At 37.4% G+C, this 27,813-nt stretch overlaps 1 protein-coding gene across 1 annotated transcript; it reads right to left on the bottom strand.

Annotated features, from left to right (window-relative positions):
- LOC104070513 lies at nt 1–27,795 on the bottom strand (the record flags this gene model as incomplete). Its single annotated transcript, XM_009584339.1, has 4 exons — nt 27,748–27,795; nt 16,485–16,699; nt 4,174–4,349; nt 1–186 (listed from the first exon to the last, which is right to left on the bottom strand). Coding segments are annotated over exons 1-4 (625 nt in total), but the record flags the coding sequence as incomplete, so codon positions are not given.
- Nucleotides 27,796–27,813: the final 18 nt, after the last annotated feature.

Below are 27,813 nucleotides of genomic sequence, written 5' to 3'. Positions count from 1 at the left end.
CTAATGTTTCCTTTTGTAGTTCACGGCACCTACTTTGTAGCTCATTCCCTTGCTGAAGTGAAGTTTGAAGCTGTTGACTTTTCAGGTCAACTGTGTCGGCCACCAGCGTCAGGTGTTTCACCTTTTCTTGGAGGCATTCATTCTCTCTCTGGGATTTTGCTAATCTTTGATTCAATTTGGGTATTTCTGAAGAGGAAAGAAAAAAAATCATATAGATTGTTGTCAAAGTTACCTTCTTCACTAAAAAGTATTACACCTGATTTACAACCTCAGGACTTCAGCATTCTGTAACCCTAGTTTGGGGATGGATCAGTGTAAGCCACGTACATTAGCAACACTTCTGCTGAGAATGTAAAGGGCCAAAAGAAGTGCCTTGTGCAATATCTCTTTTCGTAGATAACTTGTACTTAGCCAAACACATATTATTGACAAATAATACAAATTTTATTCTAAAGCAATAATATGTATTTCCTCTAAGATCTCAAAATCAAATTAAAATACACATATATATTCCAAATGAAAAAAACAATAGGTGACAGAAATATTTGAATCCAAGCTTTTTATCTTAAGAAGATACACAAACCATTGCTGACATACAAAAACAATTGCAGACTCATTGTCCTGGTTTCGGCTGGAAGAGAGTTAATTTTCTTCCTGTAGCTGGTATAGTGCTGTGTTTTGGATTTAGTATGAGAATAATGTTGATAACACATCGATGTTTTAGTTGTTGCTAAGTAGTATTTACACCAGTCAAGAACTTTTCAGCTTCCCATGCTCGGCCGGGTGCACAAGAAGCTGGGAGGGAGCACAGCCAGGACAGCTGACCCAACTGGCCAATGCGGTATTCCATACCATATGATGTCATGCTCAGTATATAAAGCTGGGGGAAGAAGAAGGAAGGGGGGGACGTTCAGAGTGATGGTGTTTGTCTTCCCAAGTCACCGTTACATGTGATGGAGTCCTGCTTTCCCGGAGATGGCTGAACACCTGCCTGCCGGTGGGAAGTAGCGAATGAACTCCTTGTTTTGCTTTGCTTGTGTGCGTGGCTTTTGCTTTCCCTATTAAACTTTTATCTCAATCCACGAGTTTTCTCACTATTACCCTTCTGATTCTCTCCCCCATCCCACCGGGGAGGAGTGAGCGAGCGGCTGTGTGGGGCTTAGTTGCTGGCTGGGGTTAAACCACGACACTCATTTTTAAATTAATTTGAGAAGATATCACAGGAGTTAGCCTCTGCTAAGGCTCAATTTGAAACTTTTGGTTCAGAAGATGCTTGGGCACATGTAATACATTTTATTTTCTCACTCTTTAGGTGACTACTGCTGTTAAATTAATCACAAAGTGCATCTTCATTATATAAAAGATAGGCTTTGTCACTATCTTTTATCAGCTCTTCAACATGGAAGAGCAGCAGTCCCAAGGAAGTCTCCCAGGTAGTTTTTACTGCAAGGTAAATAAGTAAATCATGGGTGAGGTACAGTGGGTCTCCTACATTTTCATATTTTTTCCTGAGTTCAGCTATCCTTGATGAGTCCATTTGAACATTTCCAAAAGTAGTTGCAATTCTTTTCTATGCCTGCTCCAACTACATCCTTAAGTGTTCAGTTGTCCAAAGAACTTATATCACTTTTATTTACATTAAAAATGACAATGTTCAAGTTAGATGAACTCTAATTCTCTTGTCAAGTCACCTATCACATATGTTTTATATGCTGCCCACGTGCAACTTTTAAATTCTTTCTGTGGTGCAAATATTTTCATTACCTACAATCTTTCCCAACTACTCCACACTTAAATCAATTTATTGTTAGACTAAATGATGTAAATACCAAAAGATTTTAAGTTCTTATACTTCCTTCTATTTGCCATTAATTAACCAAGGCTAAATAATGTACATATACAAGGGGTTTTATAAGCTGTTTTCAAACTAACCAAGCAAACTGGTCTAGGCATAAAGAGTAGCACCTCATGTAACATTTTTCTTCTCAAAATCTGGATGGAAAACAAGTTCTAAAAATATTGCTGCAAAAACAGTAAGGTAAAATAAATGAAAAATTACTATATATTAATATGTGACCATATGTTAATAATGAACAACTCATAAAACAGAACATAAAAGCTTTTGAATGGCACTCACAGGCCAAAAAAAAAAATTATGTGTGACTAAATTGCTTTGATTTAGAAAGCTAGATTTAAGGATGTATATTATATTCACATTGTGGCACTGTTCTCAAGGGGATATTGTTGAATGCAGTCGGGGATACATAGTGTGTATAATGGTATGTATAATTATTAAAAGAACCTGAACGGCTGCACTTCCGCTTCAATATTCTATATATTTGCAGTATTACAAGAAATAAAACAAGAGATAATCCAGAAAAGAAGCCTTAAAATGTTATGAATCGTTTTGAACCTGAAGATGTTTGCAGAAATGCATGCTCATATTCCCTTTATTAGCTAGAAGTAGGCAGAGAATGAGCACAGGAAGAGAGGAATCTTTAGGGACATACAATACTTTCTGTGCTCAGTCTAATTAGGAGATGAAGTCATGAATCAAAATGTGTGATACTGACACTGACATTTAAATTAATTGTTCTTACAAAAACGGAATACTAAAGAGTGATTTTCCAGTCACGCTCATCTTCAGCAGGCAGGAGCCCTCCCTTCTGGGCTTTCTGCTGCCTGGGCTCAGGACGCCCTGAACTCTCTGTTCGGACCCAGGCACTGTCTCAGTGGGATGTGTGCCTACTTGCTCGTGCGGCACAGCTGCCCCACTTATTTCTTCCCAGTCTGAACAAAGCAATCATTGAAAACATTAAAAATTACTTCTAATTTCACAGGAAGCACAGGCTACTGGGGAGCTATTATTTAAAATGAAGCTACATATTTTCTGAGATACTCCACGCATGCAGGTTTCACTTAAGCTGTGAATTTGCACTGGAGTTCACACGGCTTCACCAGCAGAGTGATTTGGGAGATGCACATCACCCACCATGCCCTTATACTCCTTCTCACAAGGACTGAAAGCGTGACATCAGCTCACCTACTTCTTCGCTACCTTATAACTGTAATAAAACTAACCTCCAGAGCAAATAGTGGTTCATCAACTCATACACACAGAGCACAAAAAAAACTATAAGGAAAGGAATATGTATATGAAAATTATGTCCAAAGACCACTAAAGTTGCAAAAGTCAACACGGGCTGTTTGGATGCTCTGGATGGTACAGTCTGTAATTACAGTACTGCACTCTTTTTTCAGCAAAACTAATCTCTTAACTGATGCAGAGAAAAAAATGTATTCAAGGATAAATCCGAGTTTTCAAGTCCAACCGCCAGCCTGAGGGCTGGGCACGACCTTCGTGAACAAGCCATCGGTTGTGACTTGCTCCCAGCTTCTCTTTTCCTGAAGGCTGCCCTTGTTTGAGCAGGAAGCAGGCTGTGGGCCAAGCGAATTATTCTCAGCCCATGGGCTGCTCCATGCCCCTTTCAATCCCAAAGACCCCTCAGATAAAGGCAGCTATATTAGAGTATTACTTGTTCTTATTCAGAAACGGAAGGAGGAAGTACTTGCTACATGTTGAGTGCAGGTTTGCTTGTATGCAGTGGCTCACGCATTCAAGGCAACCACACGTGTACACCAGTAGGTTGCTCAAGGGAAGAGGTGCAGCCTGCCCATGGGATGGGGAGGCAGCACTGCAGGACCCTCAAGCAGCTACACAAAAGGATATTATACCATTGCCATATAGTATTGTGTTGGTATGTGAGCATGTGTGAAAAACTGGCAATAGGAGACACACGGCAAATTAAAATATCTCCAAGTCTTCGTGTTGCAATCATATCCGTATACTGATGCAGTATATGGGATCATATGATCATAAATATATTATTTATGTTTCAAATCATGGTACGTATTTATATTACTTCCATTTCAGTCTGACTTGGCTAACTGAACAATTGGTCCAAGCACACTAATCCGATAGGAACTGGACTGAGTTCAACTCAGTTCACATGGTGCCACAGCAGTAGATAGGGTCTTCTAATACTTTGGATCTGGACAAGTTAATGTCAGAATTAGAAATTATCTAATTAATTTTACCTTCTAATTTACTGTGTTACACTCAACTACCAAAAAATATTTTATCTTGCCCAAAATTAGTGCAAGATGATTTACCTGTCAAAGCTTCTTTGCTAACAGTTTTTATTTGTAGAAAAATTTCTTCTTTCATGGCAGCCCAGTTCTCTAGGTTACTGGAGATGACTTCTTTAAGACTGTCTAGTTCACTTCTAATAAAAGGAAACAGTGAGACGGCCTTGCTCAGAGTTGAGCAATGGTGTTCCAATGTATTTCTGCAAGACAGAAAAATAATACCAGACATACATTTTTTTAAATGACAAAATACTATTAGTAAACTTGGGAACTAAAGTAAACTTGATAACTATTTTTCTGTTATATGATGATCTATACTATACTGGGTTACAATAACTTAGTGTATGAAATATACTGTATATTTAATATATATATAATAAGTTTCTCCCTTCTAAATATTGATTTAGAACTTATATGTCTAAATGAAGAAAATTGTACAGACAATTGTACAATCACTTTTTATTGAGAAATCAGAGTAATCATGTTTAAATGACTGTATGCCCAAGCTTATGCTGACTCTTTATAAACAATATATGTAAGAAATACTGTATTTCCAATGCATTACAAGCAAGTGGTACGCACTTGCTTTTAAGTGTTAATTAATACTTTTAAATTTGTGAAGAACTTATCCTGTTGCTAATAACATCAGCAATCAACCGTGATATTTTCCAGTTACATTTGCTAACACTATAGCATCTCACTATATTCTGGAAAAGCAATAAACACTCTTCTCACTCACAGTATTGTCCCTGCCTGCACCTGCATCTCCACTGAATCCTCTCAACTGACTGTACATGTTCACAGGGCGCACAACATCAACATTTCTTTTTGGGTTCTTACCTGAGCACTTGTGATTGCTTATAGGCAGTTTCCTTTTCCTCTTGGAAATACTGCAAATCTTCTTTCACATTTTTTATTTCATCTTGCTTGTTTTTAAGTTCCGCTATTAGGTTTTTTATTCTATAGGTGTAAATAAAATAATCAGAAAATATTATTTGCACTACTAACTAACCTCTAACTTTTGTTTCAGCTTTAAATTAAAAACATGCTGAAAGTCTTTTCAAAGATGATAATCACATATTTCAGACTGAGGTATCAGATCTCCAAATGGAGAGAATTTTATCTTCTGGCTATTGTATGAGCCACTTCAACAACTTTTTCAAAGTAATACTCATAATACATTTGTAAAATAATGTGGAAATGTATATGTCCAATATAAGCTCATATGCAATGCTATATAAATATCTTAAGAATCCAGTGTTCATTCACAGATGCAACACAGAACTCACTCATCCCCCAAAAAACATATGCCATTATGAAAATCTCGGCTTAAAGTTTAACTTGGATACCCAGGTTAGGGGCTACTACCTAAAAGGTAGGTACCCTGCCCCAGCAGGGTGATGTAAGGTACCACAAAGAGCTGCGTAGGTTCTACACACAACTGCAAGGACGTGCAGGAAAGGGTAATGGAGAGCTCACCTAAGCTGAAAAAGAAATTGTCTAAAGTCAACTAACAGCAAATACTAAATATTTGGTTACTGTTACCGTAATTTTTTTCCATTCGGGTTGTTTATCTATTTCTTAATTTCAGACATTTGCAAAAATTAATCCCAATTAGTCACTCTCATTTCCCTTTGCCCTGAGTTTCACACTCATGTTCATGAAACTGTACTTCTGCAGTGCTGAATTAATTAATGGTGCTCAGCAAATAATAACAAAAAATACACATGTAAAATATATTCCTGTCCATTATTTTTATATCAACTGGAATTTAGGCCTCTGTTGCTTGACAATGGCATTCTAAAGAGCAACTTTTCACAAAAAAATGTTTCCACCAGATGTTACCTCTATGTACTCAGGCAATGACATTAGCATCAAAATGATCAAAAATGTCAAGGTAGTAAGATTATTTTCCCACATTTTTCTTAAGGAAGACTTAAGGAGACAGCAGGAAGTTTTGGACTAGAGCTAGGTTTCCATGTTCACAGCTTGACCCACAATATGCCAGAGAGAACATGCATTTATTTTCTTTACTTCCCGCCTTTCTTTTGAGGAAAAAAAAAACACCCAACAGATTTTGGGCTCAGAACACTGTTGCCCACAAGACAGAGTGGAAAGGCTGTGATTTGGTGGCTCTACCTGACAAATCCTGGCTGGGTGTCAGGCTTCTGCCAAAGCCTCAGCTCTCCTCGGGTTCCCCTCCCTCTCCTAATGCCCCTCAGGACACCTGCAAGCAATCATCTTACAGAAGAGGATCGAAGGAGACACTGTCACAACACCCTCTGTAAGTATTTGCCTTGAGTAGATTGAAAAGTCTTTTCATGCTTCCTTCTCCTAGGTATGGAGTGTGCTTCATCACAACAGCACATAATGGATTTTTAAATTACAGTGCAGGTGACAACTTTCAGCATTTTACACAAGACCACCAGTTTACAGTACAACTTTTTTCTTTTCTGTTAGCTGTAGGGAACCATTCTAATATATTCTTCTATCCCCGAAAGTACAACTACAATGATATGCAACTGTTAAAAACCAGTCCCTTTGTAAGCTTTCAACACTTACTGTTAACCTACTGCAAGCAGAGTAAATGATGTATTTGTCTACTGGTGACTCATTGTCATGAGTAAATAAATAATATTTGCATCGACCAATATTTTACAAAACCAAAGGATGGCAGAAGCATTACATCAGCCTTTGCTTCCATTTTAAAAAGCAAAAGAAAATGAGAATGATTTTTAGTAAAAAAAAATTTAGCCATAATATTAATGTGCATTAGTTACTGTTACCAGATAGATCATCTGTAACACATTTGCACCAAAATGCAAATTTAAAAAAAATATTAGTCCTGATAAAGAAACTTGGATCTGTAGAGTTCTGCCAAAACCAAAACTGAACATCTGGTAGTTAAAAAGCAAGTTGTTTGGGCTCAACTGTGATCACTGAAAAAAAAAAAAAAAAGTTATAAAAAAATTGAAGAAATTTCTGGCATTACCTTGCTAGGAAAATTTACCTATACCTACCTGTAAATTTTTTGGGAGGTGGAGGGCAGGAGGGGAGAGAATAAAGTCTGATTGCACTTGGGAGCAGAATCAGATTGGTGTCACTGGTTAATGAGGAAATGACCATACCCTTAACAGTCACATAAATTCAATGCTACTTTTGCAGATGATATATTCTGTTAACTATACCCTGAGCAAAAAAAGCAGTGGTTAGCATTGAACAATAGCAAATCAAAACTTTGGGATCCATGGAAAACTGGATGCTCATTTTCTATTCTTACTCATTCCAGAATGGGCAGTATTTGAAGATCTTTTTGTTTAAAAAGGGAACTTGCAAATAAGTACAGTTTTCTTTCCATTCCAGAGATCTGCTATAATGAGGTTAGCACAGAATTGCAGCCTCAGACTGCAAAGGGACATTAGCAGTATGTTCTGGTCATTCGCACACAAAAGAACAGGTGGAGAAGGCAAGACAGTTGCACTCTGTCTACTATCATCGCCATAAGGAGGAAGAAAAATAAACATGCTATTTTGGTGATATTTAGCACAAAGGAAAAAGTTAAATGGATCATTAAATGCTGGCATGAAGAGAGAATTGTGAGAACATAGTGATCTCGTCCTCTGTCCTGTAGTTCACATGAACTGTGAAAATTAACATCCTATCTTTGTAGCCGGCATACTTTCTTGGTGAATACCAGAGGAAGCATGCCCAGAGTGGGAGTTGAATTATAACATGTTAACTACTAGTGTTGACAACTAAAAGAATAGCATGAGAAAATAAAGAAGTAGTTGCAAGGGATTCTTGCCAGCAAATATACTCATTGTCCTAAAAGTAATGACAAGAGCAATTACCATGGTTGTTCGAATTTAAGACATTGCGTTTCACAGAAGTTAAGATCTGAAGAAATAACGCTATCTTTGCAGACTACATGGTACACAGCCCCTTTACAAGTCTCAGTAGGACCCATCTAAGCTTGAATGAGCAATTGCACCCCCAGTTGCCTGGAGTCAGCAGGGACAGTATGCACAGAGGAGGCTGGAACATACTGTCAATGAAAAAAGTGTCATTACAGTATTTTCAGCTCCATGAAACTCTAGGACCTGCTCAGAGCCAGTAGTTGCTCATTTTTATTTCAGCATGTTGCATTCCTTCCAATAGACAAGTCAGTTTGCATCCCTATGAAGAAGCTGAGTATTCATTCATAAATTGGGATAGAATATGTATAAAATCGCACAGTCTGAAACTCACTGCACGTATCATCCACAAACTTCTTCATAATTGTCTTTTTTTATATTCTGTTCAGCACAGACTATTCAAGTTAAGACAAGACTATTTAATAGTTTTCATGTGCCACTACAGAATCATTCACCTGTTGATTGCAGGTTACCATACGGCCCAATTTGACAGCAAATGAAAATTATCTCTGACAATCAATCAAGAGGCTTTTTGTGAAAGTCTCTATCAAGTCTCATATAGGCTGACAGTCATTTCAAAACTTGCATTAATTGTTATCTTTCTTTATTATCTCAGCAGAAATATAAAATGTATTGTGAAGACAGCTTGGATAATTTTTGCTCCAGCAAAGGTAAATCTCTGGAACAGGTCTGGAAAACAATGATAGAAAGATGACTGCCTTGTCACAACCACTTCAAAATTTATTTTTGAAGAAACCCAAGATTTAATTTCCCAGCGCTACCAATCCACCTACCAATTTCTTCTACAGTCATTACAATTTACACAATCTCAGTCATAGCAGTCATACTCAATACTGTCAGAGCACTGCAACTCAGGAATAACTTCTTAGAAGTCAGTGGAGTTATACTGATTCAGTTAAAAAAAATGAGATTACAGTTATGAGTAATTCGATAATTGCATAAAAAAAAAGAAATTACGCCAAGGCAAATGTATAGGTGACTTTTTACTTACATTACAAATTTGCACCAGCAAATTCAAACAGAAGTTTCCCAAGGTGTATGTTTGAGTATACTTCCCAAGCAGAAATAATCTTAGTTTCTAGATTTGCAGGTACAGTAGAGAGCATATATTATATGAAGTACGACAATACATTGTGTTTCCCTAACATAATACAAATATATTTCATTTTATGCGTTTTTTTCCAAAATGTTTCAAAAACGTCATTTTTATTCAAACTAGACAAGTGTCTTGCTGATGAAGCCAACTCTGTTACATACATTATTACATCTTTGAATGGAAGCGGAAACTAAATTTTCCCCCCGAATTCTAAAACAGTTACAATCCAAGTAAACCCATCTTTTCACTACTTCTTTCTTGCCAAATGTGAAATCTCTTTTTCTGTATCTTCCCTCTGATGAGAGGCTCCCTGACCTCCAAATCCACCGAGCCCAGTGATCTAGAGTAGCAAGTGACCTTCATCCATCCCATACTCTCCTCTTCCCTTTACAAGAGAAGCCTTCAGAACACAGCCATGTCAAAAGAGCTTACCCCACATTTTTCTCTGGGTAGCCACCTTCCCATTTTGCAGTCTTAAAAGCAGAGTCAAGTGCAAGAGGAAGTCAAAAACAGAAGAGAAAATAGGTGTCTCGGTATTCAAGGATTAGCCTGTGTTCTCCCTCTGGTCCCATCCAAGTTTCATTGCTCTGTGGCCATAGAGAACTCCAGAACATAACACCTTGTCCTGTACGCACATGCACACAATACATTAACCTTCTTCAGCAAATAACCACAAAGCTTTCAAATTTCATTTCTAAAGATAAATGCAGATAAAGCAGAACCTCTGTGGATTTCAGCGAGACATTCTCTCTGAGTATGGACTGAATGAAACTGTTTAAGGCTTTGCGCTTATGCCCAGAATAATTTTACAGCTGCGGATTAAGCTTACAAATCTCACCTTAAATTATAAAGTGGAGGTAAATGGAGGCATGAAAAATTATTTTATTAAAAACTTCTTGATGGGTCATTAAAAGCTTTCTTGCTTTTAACCAGTGGTCACAAAATGGATAGTAACTCACTATACCCAAGCAACTGAAAGTTTTAACTTGAGCTTATAGTGTGAACAAATAAATGACTATCCATTAGAGGAAAGGAAAAAAACCTAAACAAATGTGCATCAAACCATTTTCTTACATCTACCATGCAATACAGGATATTAAACACAAATTCAATTCTCTGACAATTTATGAATATCATTACCAGGTTACAATAAAATAATATATAAGCATTACTTTGATCTCTCATATGCAGTTGTGCCGTCCACAATGAGTTAAGTTATACAACGACCTTTCCCTAGTAAATGGGTAAATATGGCCTTTGCCATTGTACGTGATGCTGTGCAGGGACTTAGTGTTGGAACCACGCAAGGGTATAACAGAGAAGTGTAGCATATAAACTGTTCAAACAATAAGCAGAGGAAGAACTGAAAATACGTGCCTAACACAAAAACCTGCACTGAGGGAGATGAACTACTTTTACTTTCCTGAGAAAAGTTAGCCATTCGTGGTGGCACACGCAGACTTATGCAGAATCTTTACTGGAGCTTCCTTGTCAGTAAACACCTCTCAAGGCCATTTTTGCATTATGGGGCACCATTCTCAGATGCCAAAACCTGTGGTAATTTTTTAAATGTAACTTTAAATTTTAATTTTACCTATTCAATATGAAAATATTTTTAATGAAATATACATGAAAAGTATGCATGGGAGCCAAAATGCAGATTTCCTGTTGCCTTTTGCATTTTCCACTGACTGCTGTTTCAGCCCCTTCCAGATAAGGAATTTTGTTTCACCAGAAGAAAGTTCATTTTATCAGTAATTTGGGAGAAGGTTGAGCATTATTGCAGAGTTTTGCACCTCATGAATCACTCTTCTGAACTATCTCTGTGAACAAATTTGTCTGCTTATTAATAATCAATCTTGGCACTTAATCATATTAACAGAAAAAACCTTGTCAAAACTAGAACCACCACCATTTTAACACATCAAGAGTGGGACTGAGCTACCGCTCGTCAGTAGCGAAAAGCATGTATCCTACTGGGAAGACACTGGCTTCAACATACTTTACATAAGAATCTAACAGCGAGAGATTATTTCCCCAAGGCACTGTGCTGATTGGCTTTCTGAGACTGTGACAAGATTTGTCAGTGATTTTTTTTTTTTAAGAAGTGAAGTTCACTGCTGTACAGAGGGTGAACACAGGACCTGGGTCCCACAAACTCTATTAGGCCTTTTGCTGGCTTTCTGCACAAGCCTGAGCCATATCCGAGTCATCATAATGACACCATCAGGGCAAAATATACAGATCAGTTTGCAACTATTAAAAAGAACATATTAACACACTTTGGCATTATACAAAACTCTGCTTTTTCCTGGTTAATAAGTACACCCTGAAATTATCATGTAGCTAATTAGAGAAGTACGTACTGTTATGTTATTTACAAAACAGATTCAATAAAAAAGCTGAAGGCACTATTTCTTAGTAAACTTCATATCCTCTCTCCAGAAAACTCACGCTTCCAAGTACAAAACTAGCTCTTGTGCACTTCTAAACAATGAAACTTGAGCTACCTAAAAGTAGAATTAAATGCATAAAGAGTTCAGAAAAATTCCAGCACTTATGTGCTCTATATTCTCCCTACAATGAAAAACCACTACATTATTTCCCTTTGCTGGGAAATGATGAGTGCAAAACCCAGGGACTCACTGAATCCCATGCCCAGCTGATAGCTCTTGGCAGCTTGTTGCATCTACTTTTCCAAGCAGCTGCCAAAGGAGCACACACCTGAGACTCGCACAGACCATCTGTAGCATGATGAAGAACACTCATTTACTACTTTATGAACTGATTTCTTCTTATGTGTTAGATGATACACCAATATAATTCTGAAAATACATTACAGTGCTGCAGTGGTTATGTTTTGTTCATCAGTCATGCTTTCTAAAATAGTCAAAAGACATGCAATCTCCCAAGTTATCTACATATGATGGTATACAATAAGAATAACCAACTGTATGCCCTAAACCACACTCAGAAAAGGAGAGGTTAGTTCTTTACCTCTTCGTTTATTTTATCCAGATTTGGCTCTCAGCAATTTTTTACACCAACTCAATTCTACTTTATCACTAAATCTTCTACAGGAATAGTCATATTAAAAAGAAAAAAAAAAAAGAAAAAAAATAAAATGACCTTTTTGCCTTGTGTTCTTTCCCTTCAAAACCTATTTTTAAAATGGTGACACAGTTCTTAAAGCATGTACCACTCCCCAGTTCCAGTCTTTTCAGTCTCCTAGGACAAGAAACCACACGTCATTTCTACCAAACTGCTGTGTAGGTTGGTAGCTAAGGGTAGAGCAGTGTGCTGTTATCACTGCCCAGTCACTTTAGTGTTTTACTACAAGTTTAGACTTCACCAAGCCAGTTGCTGTTGCTTTCCTTAGCAATCATGTTGCAAAAAGGAAGATTTATTTTAGGCAAATTCAACAACAAAGCATTTTCCATAGTATTAAGTTTTGCCATTGTGGTAGGAACTAACAAACTCAAGAAAACACACACAAAAAAGCAAAAATATGGAAAAACACCGTTTCCACAAGTTAAAATGTTAGGTTTACATTATTTTTAAGATTTTATTATTTATGGATAAAATTTTCAACATCTACATGCATGACTCAGGAGCATAAGTCTCATGGTAGTAACCAATAAGTAACCCCTCCTGCTAGATTTGTAAAAAAGTTTTCAGGAATCTATTTACAAGGGATCTTTGACACAGGACTCGGTAAGTGGTATCTATATACGTCTTCACATGTCTAAACATCACAGAAGTTTTTTTTCTCCCTGTCATGCTCATGATATTCAGCACTACTATATCTTTAAAAAGCATCTTTAGTATTTAAATCTATTTTACATTTCTTATATTGGATGTTGCGAGAATTATCAAAATTCACACCACAAATACAGTGTCACATACAGTGTCACAAATGTCAAAAGACACTGCCAGAGAAAACCTGTTAATGAGCTCAGCTCTAGGGACTCCAGGAATCCGGGGGGGTCCCACATGGCTAAATCCAATCATACTTTTATCTCCAATGCATTAGAGAAGTAAGCCCCCAATGAAAGTGCCTGTTACTAACATGTTTAAATAGGTAACAGACCAAAAACGGTTAGTCAAACAACACACCAGTGTTTCAGCTTAACCAAGCCAGTATCTCGTAGAAGAAGAGCGAGCGGTGCAGAGCACAATGCAGTACCAGTGCACAGCCTACACAGTCGGCACGTGTATCAACTGGCATTGTTATTTCAAGCTAGCCACAGCCCTTCAGGAATAGCTCTCATGCAAGTATTCTGGAATTAAAGCGATTTTAACACGGAATAAGAATAACACTTGAATAGCTAAATCTAATCAGTATAGTTAACTGCATGATGGTTAGTTCCCCTTCTTCTGACAAGATCCCAAAGGGTAGGTAGCTAATTTCTGCAAAAACTCAGGTTCCCAGGTGGCTTTCAAGGTTAACCACAGATACAAACAATAGCAATACTTTAACCTAAAAGGAATACAAAAATGAAAGAGTCTGCAACTAACAAGAAAGATTAAATCTCTTGGTCTACCAGAGACTAAGAAAAAGGCATATTTGGCTTCTGATAAACATTTGCAGTTTGAGAAGAATGATTTGTCAACCTTGCAAGAACCAGAAGATAGTATGTTGAATAGTTAGTTTATGCCAACAGCACAAGGTAACAAGAGAGGTCCAGGATAGTAAAGAGGAGATAAGGAATATTTAGACAAGTTACTTAACAAGACACAATAGTTGATTTATGGCCTGAATGAAAGCCTACTGAAAGTATTCCACTTGATTTCAGCAGGCTTTAAATCAAGTCGAGCCTTAGGGGAAAAAAATGCAGAGATAAAATTTTTATTAACTGTTCCAGCTTTACTACAAAAAGTCAGCTAAAAGAAAATTTTAAGTTTACCTCTGGCAAATGATCCTCAACAAGAAGTATGTGCTGTCACTGCAATTGCTAACACACTGAATATTGCCACCATAACTGCCATCCAGAGCCGTTAAAGGAACAAGGAGCAAATGCACTCTTCAAAATTATGAACCAAAGAAAACCAAAAAAGTTAAACCAAAGAAAACATGGACTATTGGGTGGATGGAGTTCAGTTCAAATGAAAAAAATATTGCAAGAAACAGTAAGAGTAGAGTGATCTACAAGATATATGCATTTTGTTCAACTTTGTGTGAACTTGTGTTTTAAAATGAATCTTTTACTAGTAATATTACCAAACACAAGCCTAACTAAATCCATTAATAGTAATGTTAAATTCTTAACAATATTTGAGTGATTCGCAAAAAAAAAAAAGTAAATAGATTTCAGTGCTTCACCTGTAGACAAGCTGTAGTTGTTTCTTCTGTAGAGTTTCCAAAGCATTCCAGCCCAATCTTTTGGGAGCACCTTAATACTCAAAATGCCCCATGTTACCAGTTCTAGATCACTTGCTACTAGGTATGAGTCAGTCATGCAAGAAACACCCCTATTGGGGGTCTTTAGAATCAAAATGACTGAGCTGATAGTTAAAATTATAATCTCATTTTTACAAAAACCTTCCAACAAACAGTTTTATTCAGATGAGCAAGAAATTACCAAGAATTTTCTGATATCCTTGTTTGTACCACATTATTCTATCAGTAGTCAACTTTAGCAACTGCATTTTTATAAAATATCTTTTATTAGCTAACTATAAATATCAATGTTTATAGTCCTACTGTAAACAATCAGTGGACTATAACAATAGATTCCAAAATATGAGGATAGAAAATTAGGATACAGAAAACCAGCAGATAGTATCCATGTTAAATCTGACTATGAAGAGTAGAAGACAAGAGGAAAACAAGGAAGGGCAGTTCTTCAGAGCTTCAAGTCTGGAAGAGGCCAAAACACTTGTATTTCTTTCACAGAACAGTGCAGAAAAGATACAATTTGTTATTATGAAATTTGTTATATTGTCATGGTGTCATAAAACAACATAAAAGCAACAGCAGGTTAATTAAGAACCAGAAATATCAGTTCAGAAATCCTATGGCAAAAATAAGACTAAAAAAACCACCCATAATGCTAATTATATCATTGAAAGTTCATATTGACTACAACAATTTCCCTCTCAGTCCAAGTTCTTTATACATTACAAATAACCGCTGAGGATGGACAAATCAAAGCTAACAAGCTAGCCTGAAGTTCATGGTTGAGAACCTGATGGCACTCTAATTATGGTGGCACAAAACCTAACACAGGTGGACACTAGGTTCTGCAGCCACTGCTGCTGTCTGGACTGCCTCAGTAACGCCACTTACAGTACATGAATCAGACATGTATTTTAAAGCTAGTTTGGGTATAGCTACCTTTGCACCCTTTACTGCAAACCCAAAGAATAGGAAAAACATTAGAAATAATGAATGAAGGGCGGGCAGAGGGGAAAAAAGCCTTTGAAAACTTTCCTTTTATGCTCTGTTTTCTCATGTCTACCCTAAAACGAACTTTCATATTTGGTGTACCAATCTGAAGGTTTAGGAACCAAAGCTGTGCTGTAGGCCCATCAAAAGGACAAATATTTTCAAAGTATGACTTCCTGTTCTAAGTTTAAAGTTATCGTGATGTGATAAAGAAGTAGGACACAACAAAAGCCTGTAAGTATGAGCTGAAGGAGAACACACTTGAAGGTTCTAATCATTGTGCCCTAAAAATATAAACGCGGCTCTGAGGTCTATTGTTAACTACTGGAGTTCTCAAGAGTACAAAACTCCCCCTTTAACTGGGACCTTTACATATCTGCCAGTAAGCATTTGCAAACTCCCATTTCTGAGGAACAATGCCACAAGCAGTACCCAAGATTTTCATAATTGCTTTAGTAGTCTGTATCATCCGTTCAGAGAGTGAACTGCAAGCTTGTCAGGGTAAGAATGCTGGTAATTCTTTACCATATTACTATGAGACAATAAGTAAAAATTTCAGAACTGTGAAACTCCCAATGCTGTGGAATTTCATTTAAAATATTACAATTTTATTACAAAATGATAAGATGAAATATTTGATCATTTCCCTTTGGGAGTGTGTGCAAGGGAAATACCTCCAAAATGCCTTCTGGCCTTTCTTTCACTTTAAATATATTGACTGTTTCTAAACTATTAAGGAATTTAAAACTTGCTTCCGAAGAATACTATGAAAGATGATTTAAATTAAGTATTACAGTATATATGTTACATCTGATAAAAGAAAGACAAATCTTATTTGTATTTTAAACTTCTTTGGAATGAAATTACCTAATACACATAGACAAGAATAACATCAGACTAGATAATATGCTCTGACCTTTCTGTTTTTGATTCGCTGTCAGCTCGATAGTGTTCAAGGTCTTGGTAAAGAGTCTGCAATTCTGCTTGAAGTCCTTTTTCCCGTTCTATACTTCCTTCATAAAATTTAATCTCCTTTTCCATTGCTTTTACTTTTTCTTCCATCAACTTAAATTCATGAAGTATCAAATAGCTGACTCCACAGTATTTACACACTGTCTCATCCCGGGACATCTAGAAAAAGATAAAATTGTAAGATTGTTTGTAAGAAACAAGTTGAACAAAAAAAACCCTGAATGACTCTGAGTAATAATAATAAATCTGAATAGTTTAAACCGTTTACTGCTCTGGAGCATTTATGATCAGATGATGTTACTGCTTTAACAAATAATAAAGACAAAATTCTACATTAGCAAAATGAAATCAAGCTATAGCAGTACTTTCACTTACTGGAAACTTCACAAGATATATCAACTATGCAATTTACTATGTGGGAACTCCCACTGGAATTCTAAACTGAAGTACCTCTGAATTATGTTTGATGTATTAATTTAAAATAAAATGCTGTGGTTTACAAAGTTATCAAAGTTACAAAGAAAGACGTTATTTACTGTGGTTTTTTGACAACTCATAGCCAATTGAAGTAGGCAAGATGAGAAGTGGAAAGTGAACAGAATGATGTAATCCAGCAATCTTTACAAAAATAATTCAAATGAGTAAGGGACTAATTATTATGATGTAGTGTCCATGGCACTTGAGTGTTGTGGAAAATGTAACCCATTTACTAGGTATGAAGTATTCATCACTGATTAAAAAAAATACAGAGTACGTAATACGCATCTAATTGAAAGACCATTTCTTAAATTGAGAAACATACTTTTGTAAGTGATCAAATTACTAAACTTCGCAGTAAGCAAGGCTTCATAAATATGAACAAATAGACGTGCTCTAACTTTGATATGTACTTATTACTCAGTGTATCAGTTATTCCTGTGTATTTTAATCATTTTCACTGCCAGAAAAAAACGCTCAGTTTACAAGTGATGCAGAACTGAAGCCGCACAAGAAATGGATCTCGAGTAAATGAATCAGCCAGACCAACCCAAGAGGGTCTGATACTTCAGAAGGGGACATGTAAGCATCTGCTTACCAGCACAGATCACAGGTCCCTGAACATGACAGGTTTTACCCTGTTCTTGGGTCACAGCATAAATGCATTTGAGAGGAGATGGTTAGAATTAAGACTAGATCAGAGGACACCCATAATACAGCTAAAGAGACAACCTCAATGCAACAAACATAGAAAGGTATTGGTAAGCTTGGAGACATGAAAGATGGAAAATAGGTGGCAGCTGGAAAAGCAGTTGTGTGTTTGTGTACTGAGAGCTTAAAATACACTTTAATCTTTCTTGCAATTATCAACTGTTACAAGGATTTTCACACAACAACTTATGAAAATCAGAAAGCTGGAAAACTGCAAACAGTTTAAGTCAAAAAATGTAAGAATCCCTTGTGTTACAGAAGAAGAAAAAAAAAGTCATTTTGAGACATTGGGATAAATTCAAAGAAATCATACTTAGAAGAAAGAAAACAGCTTTCAAAAATCATAAATTAAAGACTCATTATCCCATGATTCAATAATCGTTAGCACTTTAAATATATCTTGATAAAAATGATCTTTCTGGATGCTCTAGAAGTACCAGGCCAAGCTTTATTTTCCAATTTCTTAGTTTTGCCCCAGTTTAAAATACCCCTAGTTACAGTTGCTTTGAATGAGCTGAAAATGCAAGTTTATTTTTCCTGGCAGCTGCAAACTGTGCTTGGAAATATGAAACTGTTATTCAGAATAACTACCATAAAGTTCCAAAGCACTAAAATTACTATATCGAAAAAGGACAAAATGAGCTGTTATATGGAGCACAGGAGGGGGGCTCTTATCCCAAAAAGAACATTGTGCTCTCGTGCAGCACCACCACTGCTGTCTTTCAAATAAACAGTTATAGAAATTTCACTGGGTACTAGGATTAAAAACAAAACAATTGGGGTCCTGAACTTAAAATGTTTTATGCAAGTACTAAAACTTTTTAGTTTTCAAATTCAATTTTGTTACTGAACTTAAAAATAAATGAAGTCATAGGACAATAAATATTACCTATCTGGACGTAGCGGGAAATAGGTCCCATTCTTCTTCACGTCCATTCCTCAGGTGAAGTAAAAACTTGAAAGGACTTCTGATCAAGTTGGATTTTTAAAGTATTTGCTACATAGTCAAAAAATCACAGGAAAACCCGAGGGCTTTATATTACTGCAGTAAGGAAAGAAAGTTCTGTCTTTTAATCAGAACCTTGCTTCTCTACATGCAGAATTATCCTGCAACCACTGCAATATTCTGTATATAGATTGAACTAGTTTTAAAATATCTACCTGTAGTGTAAGTGGTTCCTAGTACCAGTAATGAATTTGGCATGGGTTGGGTGATGCTCAACAGGCAAGCTATCCCAAACTAAATTCCATGCTGCAGTAGATTAACACCAATAAGCAAGCTAACTAATTTAAATCCAGCACACGTATGCCCAATATGCCTAGAAAATTAACAGGACCCAGTTGAAAGTGAATAGCTCCAAAGAGCAAGGCCTGAACTGGTTAGAGCAAGGGCCGTACTAATCTGAATTCTCATCCTAAATCCAAGATTCCTCTCTCATGCCCATAGTGGTCAAATGACAAGCAGGTCTTTCTCTTTTTTTCTTTTTCTTTTTTTCTTCCCCCCTTTCCCTTGCATTGTCAACATCACAACCCGAGTTCTCCTCATTGATACTCAAAATATCTCCTGAAATTCCCAAGCTGGTTGGACATTTTTCAGAAGTTACTGAAGCTTCACACAGACTGGTACAGAGAAATGCTGTCAAGCTGTAGATGCTGATTTCATTCAGCCAAAATAATGACAAAGCTATCTTAGGGCTACACCAATTTAAAGGTCAGAGCCAGAAAGCATTTTATAGCTTTGAAGACTACTTACAAATTAAATGTTTTTGGGTTTTGCACAGTTTCCAAGAGAAATACATTACTTCATCTATGTGTGTATTTCTCTATTGTCACCCTTCCATAGTTTGTGAACCAGAATGTTTGGTCATTTATAACCAATTCTGACACTGAGGGCAGAAATATTTAAGTGTCTAAAAGTTTTAGACAACCAGGTAAGCAATAAAGACTTCGTAAGTTCCCTGCTGAAAAAAACTCTGGAGTGTAAGCGCAGTCCTTATCAGATAATCCATATAGGAGAGTGCCTTATGAATGGTCTGTCCAGGAGAAAAGATTCCATTAGACCTTGTATCTTAGACACCAAAGTTGATCAACCATTACACAAAAGTCTGTAGAAATCAAATTTTCATTAGTTCTTATGCTTACAAAGCTACCTTTTCTGGAATAATATTATCACTGAGTAACCGCTAAGAATGTGTATTACATACACAATGACTTATGTTTTCAGATTCCATATTTCACTATTTACATTTGATCAAAAGACTGTCGTCATCTTCTCAAATGCAAAGCAGAAAAAAATCAGGGGAAAAGCAGAGTTTGCAAGGAATAGAAAAGGAAACTATCAGCGCTCTAACTAGAAAGGGCACTGTGTATGTCCTTAGCAGTGAGAATAAGCAGTGAATACAAAAAAATCAATTAGGAATAAAAAAAACCAAACACAAGGTAATTTTAGTATTGTGGTTTTGGTCAGCCTGGACAGGGAAACTCAGGGCAAACAGGACTTTAAAAGGCAACAGAGGGATACTAGAAAAACCCTGCTATTTGCGTTAGCACAACAGTACTGCATGCATGATAACAACATAAAAAGAAAAACAAACTTACTGAGGACAAAGTGCTTGAACTAGGAAGATATTTGATCCATAAGATTTTGAGCTACAGTTCTGATACACATTATGCCAGATGCTATAAAGAAAGGACAAGAACTATGTCCCGAACAAACCATATTGCAAGGTAGCATTTCTAGCTGTGATATTCCAGCAGCTGTTCCACTACAGCATCTGTGGGAGTAGTTTCAACTCAGAGCTGCATTTGGTTTTGGAAGAACTAATATTACTCCATGGTTACATTTCTTTAGCTACCAAGAGCAAGTGGAGAACTGGGCCAAGATGGATACTCACTCAAATTACATCTGTCTGACTCAGTACCGTAAGCATCTGTAGAGCACAAGTTATATGGGCAAAAAAGAAAAAAATCACTTTGGTGGTCTGGACCATTTTTAGCCTTTTGAATGACAAGACAGGAATTTATATAATTTCAACTTGACCAAATAACTACAGGAGCGTCAGCTTGTGCACTACTATTCTTCTCCTCTGATATTTCAGATTCCACCTGCAAAAATTACCATGATGAAGAGCTAAATTCTTGTTAAAAGAAAAATAATCTACTTTCTCACTTAGCAGTGTTTTGGTATTACAACATCCAGCATATGGATCACTTATGCTAGAAATAGTCTGTTACAAGCAGCTAATAAATAGCAATGACTCTTAAAAGCCAGAACATAAGCCTCCAATTAATGAGATTCTTTTAAAAAGCTTTGAATATGTTTCTGTGCATTGCTGAAATAAAAACACAGAGCCATGAGCACAGACGTACTCCTTGTACATTAATTTTACAGTGCAGGGGAGGGAGAGCCTAAGGGAACTGCAGCACTCACCATCCTCTTTGCTCCTCAAGGAGCACGCAGTGCTCCTCAAGCACATAACGCAGTAATAACAGCTCTTGCTCCCTCCCCAGTTGATCTGTCAGGACTGAGACTGCTTTAGCAAGGACTGGACAAATAACAAAAACCCCTGTATTTGTCCAAACTACACTTGTAGCAAAACAATACATAAAACTCAAGAAAAAGAAATAAATCCTTACGCTGCAGCTGGGTGCTCTTAAATATTTCTGTATATTGATTGGTTTATTCTACCTCTACTTGATTCTACCTTATTATCTGAATCTAATTTCTTTTTATTTTACTCCTCCTCTCTCATACTATTTTCATTTCTCTCACGCTGTTTGTCCCTCTCCTGATGAACTAGCCCTATTACACAAAAACAAGTCATTACTCAAACCACACAACTGATATTCTAGGCAGAAAATAGAGTCTTCTGCTGTATATGCAAAACTGAAGATTTATTTGATTGAAATTGATCTTTTTTATTATTCAAAGAACGATTTTTAAGAGTCTCAGTAGAAACTTCACTTCTTCAAAAAAGTTTATTGTGAGTCAAGTTTTCAGTCAGCATCTAGTCAGAAAGTAATACAGATTGTAATGCTAAGCCATGCTGCATACATAATTATTTGCTCAACTTCCATAAAATAGCAGTTGCAAAATAAAAATCACAGTACTTGCTTTGAATACATATGAATAGTGTAGAAATAGGCTTCTAGTAAAAACAGAATGTCCTGCTCTCTAAAGTTTCATTCGAAACATGCCCTGAAATAATCAGTTTGTCACGACAGGAAATAATACAGGATTTCAGGTAGCTTTAATTTTTTCCTGCCTGTGAGTAAAGCAGACTAATGAATCGTAAAAGACTGTGTTGCACTGCTAGTAACTGCACATACTCACACAAGCCGGGCAAATATCTAACACATGTCCAACAGGCCATGCAGACCTTACTGGTACTCATAAGCTCTTTCAGGATGTGTTACGGCACACTCCAGCTCTCCAGTGCAATACAGAGCAGAGAGTTCTTATAAACTAAACTGCAGTAGATGGCAAAAAAAGATGCCTGCACAGACAAAAGATAATTTAGCCCATTGTTAACCATATCTTTGCCTGACAATACTGACTTTTTGCAGCTGTAGTTGCAACAGTTGGGAAGCCCCTCCTAGCTACAACCCAACTGCTTGTGATGCAAGAGATACTGCAATCCCTCCAATTCCTAGCAGCATACTTGGACGCCAGTTGCAGAAAGAGTACAGAAAAGCCTGAATATAGTGAATACAGCCCTAACCTTATACGAAAAGCTTGAATACAGTGAACACAGCCCTAGCCTTATTAGTATAGCAAGAGATCAAAATCCTTTGCTGCCCTAGGTGACCATCAGCGACTCCAGAATTCTCACATTAGGAACGGAAGACCATTACCCAAGTTCAGAAGATCTGCTTTCACAAATCCTCTGATACCGCCATGCACAGTGGTAACAAAGCAGCTGCCTTTACTGTCTGGGAACTGGTTTTCCCAAATCAGCTATGGGTCCGTGGCTAACCAGTTCACTGTTGAGAGCTTTTCATCTCTTTAGTCTGTAACGTGGGCTTATACCAAAAATAAGCAGATATTTTCTAACATTTCCAAAGCATATTACAGCCACTCAGAACATTCACATAGCCAAAACCAGTTCACTGTTGAGAGCTTTTCATCTCTTTAGTCTGTAACATGGGCTTATACCAAAAACAAGCAGATATTTTCTAACATTTCCAAAGTATATTACAGCCACTCAGAACATTCACATAGCCAAAGCTTGTCATCCCAATGAAATCTAAAAGTTAAAAATTCTACAGCCAAATGCTGAAAATCTCAGTGGGCATAGGGGCAACTCATGAACATCATCTTAAGAAGATTTCATAAGGTACATGACAACAGGACTCTGAAAAGACCTCCTGCCATTCTGCATGTAGATACTACCATGCTCATATGGAAGGCACGAATGGAAATGCTCCTGCTGCTAAATCCATATTGATATTGTAAGTACTAAATACATAGCTATGTTGTTCCCTTCTACAAAGCTAGTTTTGGTGGACAGGACAGATTCTTTAGCTAATTAACACAACTGGAACTATGTAAGAACCTGTTACAAAAAATAACCCCAGGTTCAAAGACAGCAAGAAAAATCAAAGATAACATAATGTGCTCATAAAGATACCATAATGTGCTCAACTTATAGCACACATGGCAAATCTAATGAGTAACCATTTTCTACTAGTGACGTACATGATGTTTTGTGGATAGTCAGATACCACAGAACGTTCTGTACTGATGTATAACACAGCTTCAAAGTTCCTGCTCTGCTTGCTTTCTTAAGCTCCTAGGATGAGAGAACTACTAATCTGTAAGGGTATCTTGTGCTCAATTAATTTTATGATTTATGCTAAGCAAAGGTTATTTGTTTGCCAAATAAAATATAAAATTAAATATAACTTTTTGTTTGGTACTTTGAGGCGTCAGGGTGTCATTTTATTGTCTTATGTAGGTGGCTGCTGTTTTGTTTCCCACTTCAGTAAGATCTTCAGGGCAAAACTGCATGTTCCCATCTACTTACATTAAATGAACAACAATGCTGAAACAAACAGAACTTTAGTAAGTTCACAAGCATGTAAAAGATTTGTCTACCACTAGCAACAGACAACTAACAAGGTGCAATATGATAATGTTCTTTTCTCTTGAGGAAAAAAATCCCAAAACAAACCAACCCCAAAAGACCCCAAACAACAAAAAGAGAACTCCCCCAAAATACACACCCATAACTTCAGAGTAAAGAAACACTAACTTCTTTTTTTACTACTTGGTGGTCTACGATACCTCTCAGACTGAGTTTGATGGCATAAACCTTAAGACATGTAAATACATGAGAAAGTAGGCATTACAAGCCAGCAATCTCTGCAAAGTTCTTTCTACAGTCCTGTGACAGTACACTTACAAGAAAACACAGGGTTCTACTGAGGCAGACCAACCAACTCACTCATTTAGCTAAAACACCTGCTGGCTGGCACACCAAGTTTGCAAACATCACCTCCCAGAAGTGTACAACTGTCCCTAAAATAAAGCTAGAACCAGAGAATACCCTCCCCAAGAACTGTCACAGATGGCTTGGACTTTGCCATTGACTGACATGGTTATTTCCTTCCTGGGAATATGTCTCCTACGTCTCCTGCCAAAACAGCAGCAGCTGTTCTCCACATTTGCCGTCACCACCGCTCCATGTGGCATAGCTTCCCTCGAAACTTGCAGGGAAAACCAACTCCTGCTGACTTTTAACACTGACAAACGTTGCTCAGTGAGGTAACCAAACTGTTAACAGGCAAATTCACAACTCTGGGGTTTTTTTCTTTTTTTTAGAAACAAACCATGATTTAGATCTTTACTAATAATTAGTTCCTAAGAAGTATGCAACTATAAATACAAAAAAAACCTGTAAGCTTTAATAACGGACATGTGGATGTTTATTTACCTGTTGATTTTTTTTTTCCATTTAGCACCCATCTTGCAATGCATATTGTGTGAAAGAGGTATGAGAGCAGTAGAAGGAATGAGAGACAAAGAGAAAAGCAGGGCCATGTAAAATTCTTACATGACTCTCTAAGGCAGAGAACCCAGAGAACCAGGTTTGATCAGAACCCAAAGAACCAAAGTCCCTTCACATCTATCATTTCATTAACAAAATACCAAGAAATCTCTTCCCCTCTAGATTAAAACTTCCTTTAAAATTTAATAAACATAGTGGGCAACACCTACTGGACCCAGTCTGCAAATGGTCAGTTTATACCAACTTCTGCCGTGACATCCATGGCTTTACTTTAACAGGTCTTCCTCTCTGGCAGACTCTAGCAGTAGAACAGTCTGCAGAACAATCTGTTCCAGGTTGGCACAAGATGCTCCCTTCCCCTTTCCCTCTCCGTACTATCCTTTAGAAGAGTGCAATTTTGGAGGCAGCTATGTCACTGCTCCAAGTATTGATAAGAAGCTTGTGAAGCTCCATCCACTAGGCGCACACAGGAGAGGAATGATGAGAGCTCTGGTCTGCATCCTTTCTTTTGAGACAGCTGCTTGATCCATTGTCAGCACTACAACCCAACATCCAGCAAACCAACTCAAAACAGGACCTAGCAAGTGAATATTCTTCATTCTGCAGCTGAAATCACAATGCTTAACATACTCCCTCCAGATACACATGTTCCTTTGGCCTGCAAGCTGCATGTTGGGAGCATGTGCTCAGTTTGGCAGAGCAATCTACAGCTGGCACACGTTCTGCGTACGTTAGGAGCAATGTAAAAGAAAGATTCCAAAAGAGATGCTATAAAATCCAAGAAGCAGAGAATGTGAAGGGAATAAGAACACGTGTACATAAAAGGTAGGAAATACAAGACAGGAAATTGTGAGAATGACTTGTAATCAAGCTCTGTATCTTGTAACTATACTGCAACTACAATGCAAGTCAGCTGAGTGAAGAGACAAATAGCAAAGGATATGTAAAACCCTGACACTTAACCGATCCCAAAATCTTGGGCTGTCGTTGCCTTAGAGCTCACATATATCACATTGAGGTGACAGGGTAGGATGGGACTGGAACATAAGCCTATTCATGTATATATCTAGAAGTACTGATGTGGATTCTGCATATAGATCTTTTTGTTAAAGGTGTACTGCAGAACTGGAAGATCTGCCCAGTGCTCCACTCCAAAGTAAAAGCTTGCCTTACTTGTCCCCCCAGTACCACTGGAGGAATTCCACAACTCCCCTCGGTGTGCTGCTCCAGTGCTCAGCTACCCCTACATCTAGAGTTCCATAACATTCAACCAAAGCAAGTCCAGAAAGGTGAGGATAAGATTAATTTGCAGCTGGAGATGAAGACAACCACCATCTTCTTACACGTGTGAATACTGTTACTGTGCCCTCACATATTTTCTAGAAATAGAACCCAGCTCTATTACCCTTTCACAGAACAACAGGATTTTTAAGCTCTTTACTATTTTTGCATTTTTCTAGATTTCCATCAGTCGCATTATTTTTCTTAAAGCCTGCAGCTCAGAACTGATACCTCAACAGCCCTGAACAGAGGAATAATGGGCCAAGTTTTACATGCAATTAAACTAATACATTTAATACTTGCATTCTTTGTAACATCACTTTGTTAATATTATTCTGCTTATTACCTGATTATAGACCTCAGTGTTAGGTCTGGCAAGTAACAAGGAAGCTTAATCAGTTACTATGTATTTTGTATTGATGCACTGGACTTACTCCTTTAAAATATTCTTATTCTTACTAAAAATACTAAGTTTAATGCTGTTCCCAGAGTGCTCACAACCCCTCCCAGACTGGCATCAGTGTATTTCTTATTGTAATCTAAGATCCTAGCTCAATGAAAAACAGACGACACTGACACTCCTACTGAAAGAAATAATGTCACTCCCTTTCTGTTCCCTATTTGTGCCTGCACTCACACCTGCTTCCTCCTTGTGCTAGCATACGTGTAGCGCACAGATCAGGAACTGATCCAGATGAAAGACAGGCAGCTGAAGCGCCACCAGACTACGGCCTCAAGTCATTAATGGAAATATTAACCAGTACTAGATCAACAACAATTCCCTGATGTACTTCATCCAACAATTTGGCACAACTGTTTTTCTGAGAAACTTGCACTGATTTTTGCTAACCACCTTATCCTGTTGATGATTGCAAAATAATTTTTAAATAAACAAACTTGTCTGGTATCTTTCCTGCTACCAAAACAGCTGCTAATAAGTCTGCAAATTTCCCAGGTTCTTCCCCTCCCCTTCTTTAAGGGGAAGTATTCCTTTTTGCCTTGGTTTGGCTATCTTACCCATCTTTGAATTCTGAGAAATCATCATTGATGCCTCAGAAATTGTCTCAAGAGTTTCCTGGACTATTCCAGGGAGAATTTCTCCAGGCTTTGTCCTGAGCTCATAAAACTTTTAAATTACTTGATTATTAGACGCATACCAAAATGAGGACAGCAGGGTGTTTTATTGCCAAAGTAAAAACTTCATAGTGTTACAAAAAGTGACTCGTGTTCCGCTTGTGTGCATCACTGCATATGTAAAGCCTCCTCATAAGTTAACCCATATAAATAGCAGCATTGTTACATTGGTAATGATCTGTCTCTCAAACAAAAGAACAGCCTCACACACAAAGAGAAGACACAAGAAAAGATGAAGGGCAATGTTCTATTCCTATTTGTATTGACACTCCTTTGGAACAATTACGTGTTATGCTCTGCAGTCATTCCAAACTTACGGCAACAAAACATGCCGTATGGGGTAAAATTTGAAACTCACCTACCAGTGACACCACCATTACAGAACGAGTATGTTCCTCTACAGTGTTCCTATAGCACTAGCATGTAATTACACTTCATGTATAATGACGAAGCCTAGAACACACACAATCTAAAACCAGGACCAAAACGTACCAGATAATGTACCAGTGTTCAAAGACCAGTGAAATATCGCTGAATTACTGTAGTATCTGGTCTCCAAATGTTGGGCTTTTTTGTACTTCCACTGTTTCATACCTTTCTAATCTCCTCGGGCAGCGCGTGAATGGGGATGTGCTGCTCCATGGCCTCCCGAAACTCTGC

This window comes from Fulmarus glacialis, unplaced genomic scaffold (genome assembly GCF_000690835.1).
Source record: "Fulmarus glacialis isolate BGI_N327 unplaced genomic scaffold, ASM69083v1 scaffold31448, whole genome shotgun sequence".
Lineage (NCBI taxonomy): Eukaryota > Metazoa > Chordata > Aves > Procellariiformes > Procellariidae > Fulmarus > Fulmarus glacialis.
Note: the sequence above shows the minus strand (reverse complement) of the source record. Positions and strands in the feature narration are given on the sequence as shown.